The sequence below is a fragment of the Nicotiana tomentosiformis genome, chromosome 9 (genome assembly GCF_000390325.3).
Source record: "Nicotiana tomentosiformis chromosome 9, ASM39032v3, whole genome shotgun sequence".
NCBI lineage: Eukaryota > Viridiplantae > Streptophyta > Magnoliopsida > Solanales > Solanaceae > Nicotiana > Nicotiana tomentosiformis.
The window spans coordinates 101,322,903-101,338,880 of NC_090820.1; the positions used below are offsets into that span (position 1 = coordinate 101,322,903).

The 15,978-nt window shown below is 38.4% G+C and overlaps 1 protein-coding gene across 1 annotated transcript; it reads right to left on the reverse strand.

Moving 5' to 3' along the window:
* Positions 1-291: 291 nt before the first annotated feature.
* LOC104098644 (uncharacterized) lies at positions 292-6,970 on the reverse strand. Its single transcript, XM_009605428.4, has 5 exons — positions 6,709-6,970; positions 3,726-5,055; positions 2,656-2,925; positions 1,299-1,454; positions 292-964 (listed from the first exon to the last, which is right to left on the reverse strand). The coding sequence occupies exons 1-5, from the start codon at positions 6,714-6,716 to the stop codon at positions 845-847; spliced, it is 1,884 nt and encodes a 627-aa protein (XP_009603723.1). The 5' UTR covers positions 6,717-6,970; the 3' UTR covers positions 292-844.
* Between the last annotated feature and the right edge of the window lie 9,008 nt (positions 6,971-15,978).

A 15,978-nucleotide genomic window follows, 5' to 3' on the forward strand; every position in this document is an offset into this window, starting at 1 on the left:
CAGGAAAGAAAGAAAAACCTATTGCATACATACCAAAAATACCCTTAAATGCTAGGCATTTCAATAGTTTCGGTCTATATGAGTATTTAAAGTAAAATAAGATATTTAAAGTTAAAAGAGTCTTTAAAAATAAAAATGCATCATTCTTTTTAGTGAAAATTTGACTTCAAATTCAAACAAATGTCATTAAGTGGTCAACAAATTTAACTTCTGGTTCGTTTTACATTTTAACAAATGCTGCCTTAATTTAGAAATAAAATTCTAATTATGAAAGAATAAAAGAGATTCACATGGTACAAAATTCTGGTACAACAATCTATTTCTCTACAATCTTAAATATTTGATTGTCAGTACAATATCAATAGCTTTCACAACGCCAATAAACCATAGCAATCAACAACAGATAGCTTCCCTCAAAATTTTCTTTTTTCCTTCTAATAGAAAAATAAGCACAAAACAGACTAGTAGAATTACATACATTAAGGGGAAAATTGTAGTGATGAAAACAAAACCTAACATCTTCAGTCTTCTATTCCCTAGAAAAAACTACTACATAAGAAAGAAAAAACGAAAGAGATAATCAATGAATAACTTAGGAAGATTTTACTTTCGCCATTGTTGCCGCGCAGTGTCAAGCTCCAGAGGTCAGCATTATTGGATAAAATGTACAAAATCTTTCGCTAACAAAATTTTGTGAGGAAGGTATGTGGCTACTAGCTAAGTGGTTAATAAAAATAAACTAGACATGATTTTGGTCTTTTCGGCTAAATATACATTTGTGTGTTGTATAGTAACGATTTGTGAGGCAATTCTTTAGCAGTAACATATGATTTCTGAGGGACTTTCATGGAGCCATGAGCTGCTCAATTGTATAGGAAAGATCTTTTGCCCAATCGGCTTTAAGAAGCAACGTCTGTAGCGTGTGCATTATATTATAATCAGGATCAAGTTTCCGCTGCCAACCCTACAACCATATGAACAACGTTACATATATAGTATGTAGAAAAGAAAGGGTAGCCCGGTCCACGAAGCATCCAGCTCCACGCAGGGTCCGGGGAAGAGTCGCACCCCAAGGGGTGTGATGTAGGCAGCCACCCTAATGCAAGCATCAGTGGCTGATTCCACGGCTCGAATCCGTGACCTATAGGTCACACGGAGACAACTTTACCGTTGCTCCAAGGATCCCCTTCAACGTGTAAGTATGTAAGCAATAGTATTCATTAGGTTTATTCCCTTCGTCGGCCACAAAAAATTTACATTCAATTATAATAGCTCAACTGATAGAAGGAAGAAACTACCTCGAGGACTAAAGTTGTGACCATCGCGGTGCATACATTGCCGTCAATGTTAACTCTGTGACGCCTAACTTGTTCAAGTAGTTGCATCATACAGTCCGCAGGATGGACTAAATCTCCTTCTGGAGTCCCCCAAAAGTCGAAAGATTTTTTCACTTCCTGTTTAGCAATGTAGTAAAATAAATAAGACTAAATATATTCAGGGACTAAAACGAAGACAGGAAATATTCATATTACCAAATCTGAGCAATACAAAGGTACTGGCAGTGGTCATAAAAGGGCCATTATACCTGCATGCTTAACCAAAAAAGGCTATACCCTCTATGAATTATTGAATAAAAATGTTCCATCATATATATCTAGAAATATGAGAACTAAAGACACTTAACCAAGAACAATCAAAACCATGCTTCTGATTCTGGAGGAAGGTTATTTTTCTCATAACTAAGAGAGTGACTGGTTGAAGGGAAAGGGAGCAGAAAAATCCAGGGATTCGATATCCCCAAAACTATTGGACATTGAAAGAAGACTTATAACCCTTCTCGGAAACTGGAATAGCACATAAGCCAACTATATTACGAGCGGAAAATGAACTAATTGACCTCTTCAAGAAAAGGGCGTTGCACATGGGAATGCTGGCAGATCCTGCTGATAGGAGCAAAGGAAGGTCTCTTTCGTCTTCAAGCATTAGTACTAGAGAGGAGTCTGTTAGGTTACAAAGAAGGTTTTTACTTATTTCCGCTGGGTTAGTGCGCATCTCTTAGGGACAATGAAAAGACAAACTTTTCAAATTTCTACGGGGAAGGAGGAAATGAAGAGTTTTCCGCAAAAGGAAATTAATCTTGAGCTTTTATTTCTGGCGGTCAATAGATTTTATTCAATAACTTTTGACCCCCCCCCCCCCCCAAAAAAAAAAAGAAAAAGAACCAGAGGTGTAGCTTCTCATTACGATGTATATCATTCATGTATCAACTTCCCTTTCCTTATACCTTTCGACTTTTTTTCTTCTAATTAGTTTAGCATGGTGTTCTATCAATGGTGTAAACAATGGCCAATTCCCCAATGCTGTCACCTAAAAGGCTCATTCATAAACTTCCTAGAAGAGAAAAAGCCATATAGAGAAAAGGGAAACCATGTTCCCACACCCAAATTACAGATTCAGCCAATTCCTCGATGTAGTAACAATCAGCATAACAGTTCTAAGTGGTATTGCTTCATTGAACTTTATTTTTAAGGATAGCTAACTAGTCAAAGTACTCAGTTTAAACCAGTCCAAAAAACAAAAGTCGCTGGCTAATTGGAGTCTTTGAGAATCGCGTTGAACTAGAAATGAAAATTTGAATGAACAAAAATAATTCACCTTAATGAAGGCATCTGGATCAGGGCAGTTCTGCTTCTTTGACAGATTTAAAGTGCACTCAGCTGCAGTGGTACCATCTCGACGAGCAACGGCCTTAAAGAATTCAAGCAAATTCAGCTTGTCGTTCTGAGAAAGTTCAGCAGTCATGCCTACGTCAAGGAAAATCACATGGGGCTTTGACTTGAATATACGTTTCCGAGAGGATTTGTGCTGCGGCACACGGACAAGAATATTTCCTGGATGCATGTCAGCGTGCATAAAGTTGTCAACCTGAAAGAAAGAAGTGTATCGTAGGTCCAGCAAAATCACTCACACAGAGAAATACACATAAAAGTCAACTTTCCTTCTATTACGCCGGGTTAACATCTAAGCTTTCACATAATATTATGAAATAGCAGCATGTAAAAATATCATGAAGTGCAATAAAATAGCAAAGATCTCGGCACTCTGCCTGCTCTCAATACTGAGTAGGTTTATTTGAAAGTAACATTAAGAGCACTAGTCTGAAGCCAGTAATTAGTGAGCTGCTTCTTCACCTTAATAACATATTAGAAGAAACTGTGTGACGGCAAATGATGATGACTATGTTGTGCAGAAGAAACAAGGGACAAGGACAAGAGAATATATCATAAAAACCAACTACATATGCACATGCATAAATGAATGGAGTCATCGAAGCAAAACCACATAGGGTATCTTGCCACAAACATAAAAAACATCCTTGCTCTAAGCGTGTGTAGGCCCGTATTTGTGTCCAATACTCTCATCTCAGTCTTATGTAGAAAAAGAAAAGATGAACCCATATTACTAAGGAATATCAAATAATCTTTGTTCATGTCATGTTTGAACAGAGTCTTCATCATGTGAGAGTAATTGAGAATCTTATTCTTAAAAGAGTAAAATCCAAATATTATAGAGTAGAAACAAAAAAGATACATGTTTTGTAACATCCGGCCATAATCGCAGTAAGACAAATTTTAGGAAATAGAAACCAATCACTATATAATGAACCACAAAAAAGTGATGTTAATACAAGCAAATCGAACAAAGCAGAACAGAGAAAAGCTTACCAGAAGCATCTTGAGAAGTGCATGAGTACCGATATGAGCAAGAGCACTCTTAAGTCGTTCGTGACCCACGAGTTCATCAACATAGTGGGCGACACTTTCACCTTCCTCAAAAGTTTCCACCAACACAGCAGGATGTACTAATGGATAAACAGGCTTAGGGAAAGAAACATCTTTCCATCTCCGAAAGTTATAAATAAAACGACTTAGATGGGCAGCTTCTCTTGCAAGGTCAACTTGTGACATCATAAAGACAGCAAATTGCTGGACACTTTCATCCAATCTAAGCCACTTAAGTGATGGTATGAACCCTGATAATTTTGCAACGACATTGATAATCTCAAAGTCTCTTCTAATTGATTCACCAACTCCAGGGTGTCTAACCTTCACTGCCACTTTTATGGGCTTGATCTCACGACCACGGTATCTATACTTCAAGGAAGCACGATGCACTTGAGCGATACTTCCAGATGCTACAGGGGTCTGCTCAAACTCGTCAAAAATCTCGGAAAGCTTGCGACCAAAAGCTTTTTCAACAGCTCTTTTTGTGTAGGCAAAGCTATGTTCAGGGGCTTTCGAGTGAAGCTTTGACAACTCAGCACACAAGTCTCTTGGGAACAGATCCGGCCGTGTAGCCGCCCATTGGCCCCATTTTATAAATGCTGGACCTGCTCTTTCAAGAGTCCGGTGAACAACCTGAAGCCATATTTTCCTGAACCTAGGTCCCAGAACTTCTGCAAATGGAGCCATTGCTATGCTTGGAGAAAACAGGATTGCCAAATAAAAAGCTCTCACCAAAAGAATAGCACCTTCAAATGCAGAAAGGATTACTCGAGTAAATAAAGCATGACAATTTTGTGCACGTAGATAAAATGAATTCCTTGGCGGGGAAAGGTCCATATCCGGCAGAGCGTCTGCCACTGCTACATTTTTTCGACATGTTAAGGCAAATATACCAGGAACAACAACGGCAGAGCGGCACAAGGCTAAACTAACTGCTTGAGCAACTCTACTAAGTGGAACAAAAGTTCTTCCCTTGTACAAAGAATTCAGCAAGAACCTCTTCCAAGCAAGTCGGGCATAATGTAATTTAGAATTACTTGATGAAGTGGCTGACTGTATCTTGTGAAAATTGTTATAGATGCCATTTTGCAATCTGTACCCGGTAAATGAAGCATATCCTCTAGAAGATGTGTATTGCCCATAATATCTGTATCGAGAAGAACATAACCCAACCCTAAGAAGCAATCCATGTTTTTCCCCTGAATAGACACTTCTCTGACTTTTTTCAAGGGATTGTACTATTCTTTTAATACTACCAATTCTAAAGAATCTGCATTAGCAAAAAGTACAAATACAGGTTACAAAAAGCATTCTGTGATTACAAAAGACCAACGCATTCAAAAGAAAACCAAGTACAATATAAATAACCAATACGCGGAAACAACATCCATCAGGAACTCATGAAAGAATCACTAATAATTCAAGAATAATTCTGCTTCAGCGACATTTGAACTTCTCTCAAATATTTGGAAGTGACACAGGACCCTCTTATGGTTCCCCCCTCTAATAATGACCTATAAGATTTACAAAAGGATTCAATTTTATAGCTGTAAACAGAACTAGTATAAAGGACCAACTAATCAGTTGCTAAATATTTTCTGCAAAATGCTGGATAGTTTGACAAACTTATGTTGTTTATGCTTATGTCATTTAAGGGTCTGTACTCGTTATCCAGGATTCAGGAAAAGAAAAGACGAGTTCAAGATCAAGAGATTGATGTTCAGTTCTAGGATTTTGCTCTTTCATTTCTACATTACCATATCTTCTTGCAGTATAGTGAAGATTTGGTATTAAGGTAATTTCTATATTACCATACTTTCGCTTAGTAAGCTGAAGAACTTCAAACACAAGAAGTTCAGACACGAATACTATAAATAAAGAGGGAAGCTTCTTCTAGACCAAAGCCCAAGAGAATCTAGAAAGAAGAGAAATTTTCCACCTAAATTCACTACATCAGCTAGTAACTAGTCGGGTCTACTCGGGTCTCCATATAGCACAATCACAAAAACATCCAAACAACCAAATGATTAATGTAGTTATCTGATGATCAGAGGCGGAGGTTGGATTTGAAGCTTATGGGTTCGAAATTCTAGTATGTTTAAGTTACTGGATTCTAAGTTAATAATTTATACATATCCAATGAATTTCTTAAGACAAATACAGGGTTTGGACCAAAGCTACTCGATTCGGCTAACCTGCATTCCACATTCTAGCTCTGCCCCTACTGATGACAGTCCTTTTATCTACCTCATTCGTCTGCCCAAAAGTAATCTGCCTTAAACTTCACAAAGTATAGCCAAATCCAAACCCAAAAAGGAAGGAAGCTTTAAATATCTTGGCAACCAGAATAAACACTCTAACTATGATAAATTCTATGAAGGGAAAAGGTCCAATTTTATCCGAAATATCTCAATTTTATTCACACCTTAACCAGGGGCGGAGCTAGCCTTCGAATTACAGGTTCGCATAACCCAGTAGCTTTAACTCATAACCCTATATTTTGTGTTAAAAACTCACTTAATTTGTATCATTAATTCATTCAGAACCCGTAAGCTGCGTTTTCTAGAATCTAGAACTCATAAACTCAAAATTCTAGCTCCGCCTTTGCCTTTCACATTAGCAAATCGTCTTGTATTTAACCTTGACCTTAAAGGAGCTCCAGCTTAGACTATGTGGATTCTACGAGTCAAATACTTCAGGAAAAGGGTTGAAAATTACCCCTTCACTTTTGACTATGGTTTAAAATTATCATCATTTAAACTTAAATTAACTGATTTAGGATTTAAATTAAAACAAGTAGCAGAACAACATCAAGTAATCAAGTAAATCATAAAATTCAAATAGGTAAAAAATCCTTAAAATAGAAACCAATCAAACATCTTTTAAATACGTAAAACACAGCGAGAGGAAAAGAAAAAATTACCTTGACATATCGATCCAAAAGGGAATTTAAAAGGATTTATTGCGTGCGGTGGTGTTGGCTAACGTGCGCAGGAGGTGGCGAATGGCAACGAAGACGAACATTTAGGAGAGATTATTGAAGAGCAAGAAGAAGAAACCATTGTTTTGTTACATAAAAGGATTTTTGATTTTGGGTTCTTTCTTGCTTCTTCGGACAATTGTTTTTCTTTTTTTTGATATAATGTTTTTTTTGTGTTAAAACCTAGGCGGCGTAGATGAAGAAGAAAAGGAAGAAATAGGAAATAATAATAAAAAAGAAAAAGAAATATTGGTTTGGATCTTGGGGTGGAAGGCAATTTCTTTCCCACTTGGGGGTCAGATTCAAGTCCATATCAGTTTTGACCATATTTAGTGGGCGTTTGGTAGTAAGAATTGTAAAATTTCAGAATAATCGTGAATTTTTTTTTTACGTGAAAATAATATTTGAAATTAGAGTAAAATAAAAAAAAATTGAAAAAAAGCGAAAAAAATCTTATGTCCTTTATCATTACCTTTTTTTATATAATATTTGGTATATGAACCTCACAACTAATTTCAAACATGAATTAAATCTATAAAAAAAAATCATTCACAAAATTTAAACTTGAAAGCTTTATTAAATAGTGAAAACATGGCAACCGTATATCCTACCACACCAAAAAATGGCATCATTTGTTGTTTTTAACTTATATATTTCAATATTTTCTTGACTAATATTTGTTTTTAGGGTACAAAATAGAGATGTATATTATATGAACATTGATGTAAATATCTATTATGAACTGTCACTTTTTTATGACCAAAAATGTAAACACACTAGCTCATAATGCAAGACAAAGTGAAGCTTGTTTTCCAAGTACATATTTACTAAATTAATTAGTAGAGAGTTAATTTTAACTTATCAATATTTATCTTAATCTTTGGTGGTGAAAATTTTATCTACATATGAAAAAAATGATAAAATTGAATAAAGTGCAATAAAAACACGTAGAGTGGATTTTGTTCTTTTTTCAACGTATGGTGGTAATGTTTGGTATATAAACAAAACTTAAATTTTGTATTCATATGTTATGGACTTAGTTTATATGTAATCAACAAACTTAATTTTTCTATAATATATTATAAGCAATACATAATTTTTTATTGACAAGAACTGTGTCAACCCTTACCTTTCCACCCAAGCAAACTGAGAAATATCTTCCAAAAAAATAAAATTAAAATTAATAGGCCCAGGCTTGTTTAAGCGAAAAGGAAACGAGAAATTGAATACCTCTTCCTCCTCCTTTTTATTACTATTCTTCTTCTTCATAAATCATAACCCACGCTTGTTATGAAGAGGCAAGTCAAATGACAGTTTTTTATGTGGGATGGGTTTACCAAGTCGTTTTCGATATCTACGTTGAAACCTGATTATATTCCGATTCACGTTGTATAAGGTCCATATAAGAGGAAAATGCTTTCTAATAAAAACAAATTCACACCGCAACGTTCGAACACGAGACCTCTGGTTAAGATTGGATGGATTATATCCCTCCACCACAACCCATGTTAGTGTCTGCTTACCGAAAAAATCGGATAACGTTAGATTTGTGTATGGTTCTAAGGATATGCGATACAATTCGATATAAATCGCGTAGAGAAATGGAAATATGTGTATTGTTGGTTGTGAGAATGAAAATAATAAGCAAAAAAGAATGAATAAGTAAAACAAACATAAGGAGATAACTATCAATATAAGAAGTGATCTTCCTTCCTCCTCTTTTTTTCTCTCTCCTTTGGCTTACAAAGATTTCCCCTTTTATAGAAGAGAGTTTTTATAAAAAATAATAAAACATACAGTGGAAGGCCCATGATGACTTGTCTCTTCTTTGATTCCCGCCAAGATTCTCTCTCTTGGTGCGGTTGCAACGGCTCTTGTCTGTGAGCTCGATACTAGCTCGAACTCGTTACTGGGTCGGGCCCTTCGGTCTCGGATCGAGTTCGACCTTCGAGATGGACGTCGCGTATTTCGGATCTTGAAGTAGTGCCTTGCGGATCGATTCGGTCACGGGCTCGATAGGATTATCGAGCCGCCTCCTCGAGTGACCTTCGGGCTCGAGGTTCGTTAGTACCGACCTTAGAGCTCACTCTCAAAACCTCATTTCGGCTTTTTAACACTCGAACTCGATCGAACGTAGGAAGGCCGAAATTTATTTCGACCGTATACAGATAGTCCCCTCGTTTCTCGAAAAAGGATGTGGCGAGAAACGATATGATTTCTCAGCAGCTCGATCAGATATACATTGATGTTTTTATCGATCCCGACCATGACTTATGCAATGCTCGATCATCTTATGCGTCTTTACAGTCCCCAACTTTATCGAGGATACCCGAATTTTTTCTTCCCCTGTGGGAATTGCCAGTTACCTTCGGTCCTTGGTGACCAGAGAAGATCAATCAGTGATGAATGCGACGGGCCCGCCTGTCTTTTCAACGAGGCCCAACATGCTTTGAATCGCGTAACTTCTGATGGCGTTTTCGCCGCCTCTGTACAAAAAATTTGTAAATACAAATCTTTCTTCTTTTTGAAGAGAAATGGCCTTTCAAACTAAATAGATAGTTTGAATTTAAATCTCGGTTGCCTTCGGGCCTCGTGGGTAGTCCCCTTTGCTTTATCGGGCTCGAGCATCCTTCAGCTTAAATAGTCAAGTGTTTGTTTTAACTCAAAGAAATGAGTAGTTTTGCTCGAAATAATGTAGCCCGTAGGCGTAATAGTCGAGCGAGTGATTGCTCGAACTCAAAATAAAGGTAGCCCGTAGGCTTGGCAGTCGAGAGAATAATTCGAACTCGATGCAATGTAGCCTGTAGCCCTAATAGTCAAAGTAGCCCGTAGGCTTGGCAGTCGAGCGAATGATTCGAACTCGATGTGATGTAGCCCGTAGGCTTAATGGTCGAGTGAGTAATTGCTCGAACTCGAAATAAAGGTAGCCCATAGGCTTTGGCAGTCGAGCGAATGATTCGAACTCGATGCAATGTAGCCCGTAGGCGTAATAGTCAAAGTAGCACGTAGGCTTAATGGTCGAGTGAGTGATTACTCGAACTCGAAATAAAGGTAGCCCGTAGGCTTGGCAATCGAGCGAATGATTCGAACTCGATGCAATGTAGCCCGTAGATGTAATAGTCAAAGTAGCCCGTAGGCTTAATGGTCGAGTGAGTGATTATTCGAACTCGAAATAAAGGTAGCCCGTAGGCTTGGTAGTCAAGCGAATTATTCGAACTCGATGCAATGTAGCCCGTAGGCGTAATAGTTAGAGTAGCCCGTAGGCTTAATGGTCAAGTGAGTGATTGCTCGAACTCGAAATAAAGGTAGCCCGTAGGCTTGGCGGTCGAGAGAATGATTCAAACTCTATCCTGTTTGCATAATAAAACTTGAACATAGGATATCGGTAAAGAAGAGATATTTCTTTACAAGTCATTATGCATGGGTTCATGTTTTGCGTCAAGGCTCAACTGTATAAGCATGGTTCGTTTTGACCATTTAGCCCTTACGACGTTTCCCGTTGAGACACTGTTTGTCATGAAATAACGAAATAACTTCCTTTGCACCGAATTTGATAATCATCACAGATGCGTTCAATGATAAAGCCCCCATGTGTACGACGTTGATTTTAAAGAGGCCTCGGATACTCAGCAGTAGTATCGTTTCCGCTATATGGCTGGTATCGATCTCTGGTCGACTTTTGCTTTGTCATAATAGACCTAGAAGTCAACTGGTCATCTTCGACTCTTATTTTGGATTGATATCGATTGTGCACATCGGTCCAAGTAATAGCTGGGTACTCAATCAGATTTTGCTTCAGCCGCCGTGAAGCCCTCGAGCTCCGCTCATTTAGACCTTGAGTGAAAACTTGAACAACCCAATCGTCTGTGACTGGTGGCAAATCCATTCGTTCCGTTTGAAAATAAGCTACGAACTCCCTTAGCATCTCGTTATCCTTTTGTATTACCTTGAACAAGTCCGACTTTCTAGTTTCGACCTTTATGGCTCTGGCATGTGCTTTTACGAAGCAATCTGCAAGCATAGCAAAAGAATCAATGGAGTTAGATGGTAAATTATGATACCATATCATTGCCCCTTTTGACAGGGTTTCACCGAATATTTTTAAAAATACAGATTCGATCTCATCATCTTCCAAATCATTGCCCTTGATGGTACACGTGTAAGAAGTGACATGCTCGTTGGGGTCGGTCGTTCCGTTATATTTGGGTATTTCGGGCATACGGAATTTTTTGGGGATTGGTTTTGGGGCTACACTCGAGGGAAAAGGCTTTTGAATGAATTTTTTCGAATCTAGACTTTTTATCATTGGTGGAGCTCCCGGGATTTGGTCGACCCTGGAATTATATGTCTCTATTTTTTTATCATTGGCTTCGACTCGTTTTGTGAGTTCCTCGAGCAATTTAGTAATTTCGGGAGTAGTCCCCGATTCTTGCTCATTTGACTTCTCTATGGTTGGTTCCGTTCTATGGGTTACTTCTCGAAGGGGATTGGGCTCCGGCCTGCTTTGTTCCTGAGTTTGGCTCTGCAACTGAGCTATCACTATTTGCTGGGCTTGTAACATCTCGAAGATCATCCGTAAGCTGACTTCGATCTCCTCCACGTTATGGATGTCTCGAGCTACGGATCGAGTACCGCCCTGAATGCTTCTTTCTGGTTCATAACGCTGATTCGCCCCTAGAGCTATTTGTGAATTAACATCCAATGGTACTTCGGCTCGGATTTCGGGTGCTTCGATTCGAGCCTCAGTGCCATCATCGAGTGGCCTTCCGGCCCCGGGTGCTAAGTTGTTGGTTTCATATTGAAGGCTGACTTCATGGTCGATAGGTGAAACCATTGCTGATTTGAAGTTGCAAACTGGCGTGTACTTTAGATTTATATCAAACGATCACTGTTACCCTTAGCCCCACGGTGGGCGCCAAACTGTTTACCGGAAAAATCGGATAACGTTAGATTTGTGTATGGTTCTAAGGATATGCGATACAATTCGATATAAATCGCGTAGAGAAATGGAAATATGTGTATTATTGGCTGTGAAAATAAAAATAATAAGCAAAAAAGAATGAATAAGTAAAACAAACATAAGGGGATAACTATCAATATAAGAAGTGATCTTCCTTCCTCCTCTTTTTTTTCCCTCTCCTTTGGCTTACAAGGATTCCCTCTTTTATAGAAGAGGGTTTTTATAAAAAATAATAAAACATATAGTGGAAGGCCCATGATGACTTGTCTCTTCTTTGATTCCCGCCAAGATTCTCTCTCTTGGTGCGGTTGCAACGGCTCTTGTCTGTGAGCTCGATACTAGCTCGAACTCGTTACTGGGTCAGGCCCTTCGATCTCGGATCGAGTTCGACCTTCGAGATGGACGTCGCGTATTTCCGATCTCGAAGTAGTGCCTTGCGGATCGATTCGGTCACAAGCTCGATAAGATTATCGTGCCGCCTCCTCGAGTGACCTTCGGGCTCGAGGTTCGTTAGTACCGACCTCAGAGCTCACTCTCAAAACCTTATTCCGGCTTTTTAACACTCGAACTCGATCGAAAGTAGGAAGGCCGAAATCTATTTCGACCGTATACAGTGTCAAATGACAAAGTTGAGAAACAATTTTGATAGCAATGCTCAACTGTCAACTGATAACCACCCCATCGGATATCATGGCTCATGAGTCATGATGTAGGAAAAGAGATATCTCTTTTCCCTTTTTCCTTTTCAATGTTTAATTTTTATTTAAAGAGTATAACCAATTTTATATATCTTGTAAAGCAATTTTATATATGTATAATAAGGCGTTATTTGAAAGTAGCGAAGCACCACTGTTAAATAAAAATTTGAGAAAATATTAGAGTAGTAATCAAACCCATGCAATGCACAAGAAGTCAAGTTATATCCTCCCAAATCGGTTAATACGGTTGTCTAAGCTTTGAGTCTTAGTATGTTAATCAAAATATATATTTGTTATTTATATATGTATTCTTTCTAAGTCATACCATGAAAGTGTGGGAGAGGGTGGTTGAAGTGAGAGTGAGGATGACAATGTCTGTATCCGACAACCAGTTCGGGTTCATGCCGGGTCGTTCAAATACAGAAGCTATACACCTTGTTAGGAGGTTGGTGGAACTATACAGAGAGAGGAAGAAGGATCTGCACATGGTCTTTATTAACCTAGAGAAAGCGTATGACAAGGTTCCTAGAGAAGTTCTCTGGAGATGCCTGGAGGCAAAAGGTGTGTCGGTTCCCTACATTATGGCGATCAAGGACATGTATGATGGAGCTAAGACTCGGGTTAGGACAGTAGAAGGCGACTCTGAGCATTTTTCAATTGTAATGGGGTTACACCAAGGTTCTGCACTCAGTCCGTTCTTATTCGCCCTGGTGATCGACGCGTTAACACACCATATTCAAAGGGAGGTGCCATGGTATATGCTATTCGCTGATGACATAGTTCTGATTGATGAGTCGCGAGCCGGTGTTAACGAGAGGCTAGAGGTTTGGAGACAAGCTCTTGAGTCTAAGGGTTTCAAGCTGAGCAGGACGAAGACGGAATACCTGGAGTGTAAATACAGCGCTGACCCAGGGGAAGTGGGTGTGGATGTGAGGCTTGAATCACAGGTCATCCCGAGTAGAGGCAGCTTCAAGTACCTTGGTTCGGTTATCCAGGGGGGAGAAGAGATCGATGAGGATGTCACACACCGTATTGGGGTAGGATGGATGAAGTGGAGGTTAGCATCTGAAGTCCTGTGTGACAAGAGAGTGCCACCAATACTCAAAGGTAAGTTCTATAAAGCGATGGTTAGACCGGCCATGTTTTATGGGGCTAAGTGTTGGCCCATTAAGAACTCACATATCCAGAAGATGAAAGTAGCAGAAATGAGGATGTTGAGGTGGATGTGTGGGCACACTAGGATAGATAAGATTAGGAATGATGTTATTCGGGAGAAGGTGCACGTGGCTCCCATTGATGACAAGATGCGGGAAGTGAGACTTAGATGGTTCGGACATGTTCAAAGGAGAAGCCCAGATGCTCATGTACGGAGTTGTGAGCGGCTGGTTGTGGAGGGCACGAGAAGAGGTAGAGGGCAGCTTAAGAAGTATTGGGGAGAGGTGATCAGACAGGATATGGCGAGGCTCCAGATTTTTGAGGGCATGACACTTGATAGGAAGATGTGGAGGTCGAGCATTACAGTTGTAGGTTAGGATGTAGTTGAGTCTTGACTTACTTCGTACAATTGTGGGACTAGCCAGGTAGGGTTTTTGTCTAAGATAGCTAGTGACAATGTTGTGTTTTACTACTTCGCTTTTCAGTGCATGTCCTATTTACTAGCTATCGCTTTTGCTTTGCATCTTTCTTCTGCATTTATTGGTGTTCCTATTTTTTCTATGATTGTTGTGGTGATACTAATATTGTCTCCTTTTGTCTTTTTGTTTTCTTGAGCCGAGGGTCTTTCGAAAACAGTCTCTCTACTCCTTTGGGGTAGGGGTAAGGTCTGCGTACACACTAATCTCTCCAAACTCCATTAGTGAGATTTTATTGGGTTATTGTTGTATATATATATTCTTTCTGAAATTATCGGGAGCCGATGACCTCCTACTCTCTAAGAGTAGATCCGCCAGGATATATAAGTATTGTGTTACTACAAAAGCAACATGAATCATGATGGACAACAAGCTGAATTGAATATGGAATACACATGTCTATCTAATTAACCTATAATTTTATACTACAAATAATTCCTTTAAATTCCAGCTAATAGGATTTTGGGACAAGACAGCCTCAAATCAAAATTATTTATGATCTTTTTCCTTTTAAGTAATATTTGACTATCTCGGAGGCAAAAAGATTATATTTCGACTTTAATCGTCGTGATCTCAAAATTAGTGGGTCTTAGTATTTGAAGTTAAGTTGAAAAATAGTATTTTAAATTTGAAATTAAATTTGGCATGCATTTCACTTGAAAAATATTGCAGTTTTGTGAGTGGGGAAAAAACTTTTCCTGAAAATTTTGAATTTTTTGATTTTTGAAAAACTCATTTTAAAAAACATGCAAAATTTAATGGACAAACACCTTTTTGAAAAAATAATTATGGACAAACGGGGCCGGCTTAATTGTATAGTTCGCAGTAGGAAAAAGTTTCCCATATTTACTAGTTCTTCAAGTTCTAAGATATTTACATGGTATTTACCATTAACACAGCTAGAAAAAATTGGATATGTACGGTGCACTATACAATTATAAGGTCCTACTTAAGGTCCCAATTCGAAATAAATTTCAGTTCTGTCAATACCTTAGGCTAGCAGCTGAATGAATGTGGTCCATTCTAATTGGGATTTTTAGTTTAAATAGTTGGGTGAACGGCTATTTGGGTTAATTTTTCATTCTATAATTGGTATATGCGAAATCAGCCCGTGGCACCTTTTGTTGGTCCATGGACGTAAAGCAAACAGAAAATTATATTCAATAACCTTGAAAATAGATGGTAGATGGTCTTGATCTTTTGACTCTTGCTTGGCTCATGGACAAACCTTTAAGGTCAAAAGTCAAAAAGTATTGCCCATTGAGCAAGCGAGCGACAACACTTGTTAAACTTAAAGTTCTGCCCACAACGCAAACAGGGTCAAAAAAAAAAAAAGTTATTAGTGGCACTTAAGTGTCTATTTGTGCAAATCACCCTGAGCAAATGTAGGCTCAACTGAAATGAGGAGCAAGAAATATTTACTAATAGTTTGCTCTTCGTACTCAGTGATTATTCTTGGGTTAGTAGATTTAAGTCTTGACCACAAGGCGAAGCTATAATTTCTGTTAGGAGCGTAGAATTCTTAAATTATTTTGTATTTTCTTGTTCAAGTAAGAAGCTGTCAACATTTATACGAGCAACATAAACCAACACCCTTTTTAAAGGCGAGGAGGGTACTCATTCTAGTGAGAAACAAACTTGAAGAACCCAAATTACCTATAATTTAAAAGTTATTCGGAGCCCGTCACCCGAATTCAGGAAGATGGCGTGGACATTAGAGCACGAAAAATTGGAAATCGTCTTGAATTTTAATTTTATGGCCCTAAAACGCCAAAAAACGATAAACAATCACGAAAAAAATAAAAATCATCGTGAATACCTGTTTTATGTCCCTACAATGCCAGAAAAATAAGGAACAGTCATGGTGGAGCGATAACTATCGTTCATTAGGTCGTTTCTGATGTGCTCACAAACTTTTAGGCGA

What these genes read in the sequence shown, in the direction of transcription:
- LOC104098644 (XM_009605428.4), bottom strand. An exon ending in CACTTCTCAAGATGCTTCTG is followed by an intron (nt 2,926 to 3,725) that starts GTAAGCTTTTCT and finishes TCTTTCTTTCAG; the next exon opens with GTTGACAACTTTATGCACGC. An exon ending in ATCCAGATGCCTTCATTAAG is followed by an intron (nt 1,455 to 2,655) that starts GTGAATTATTTT and finishes ATTGCTAAACAG; the next exon opens with GAAGTGAAAAAATCTTTCGA.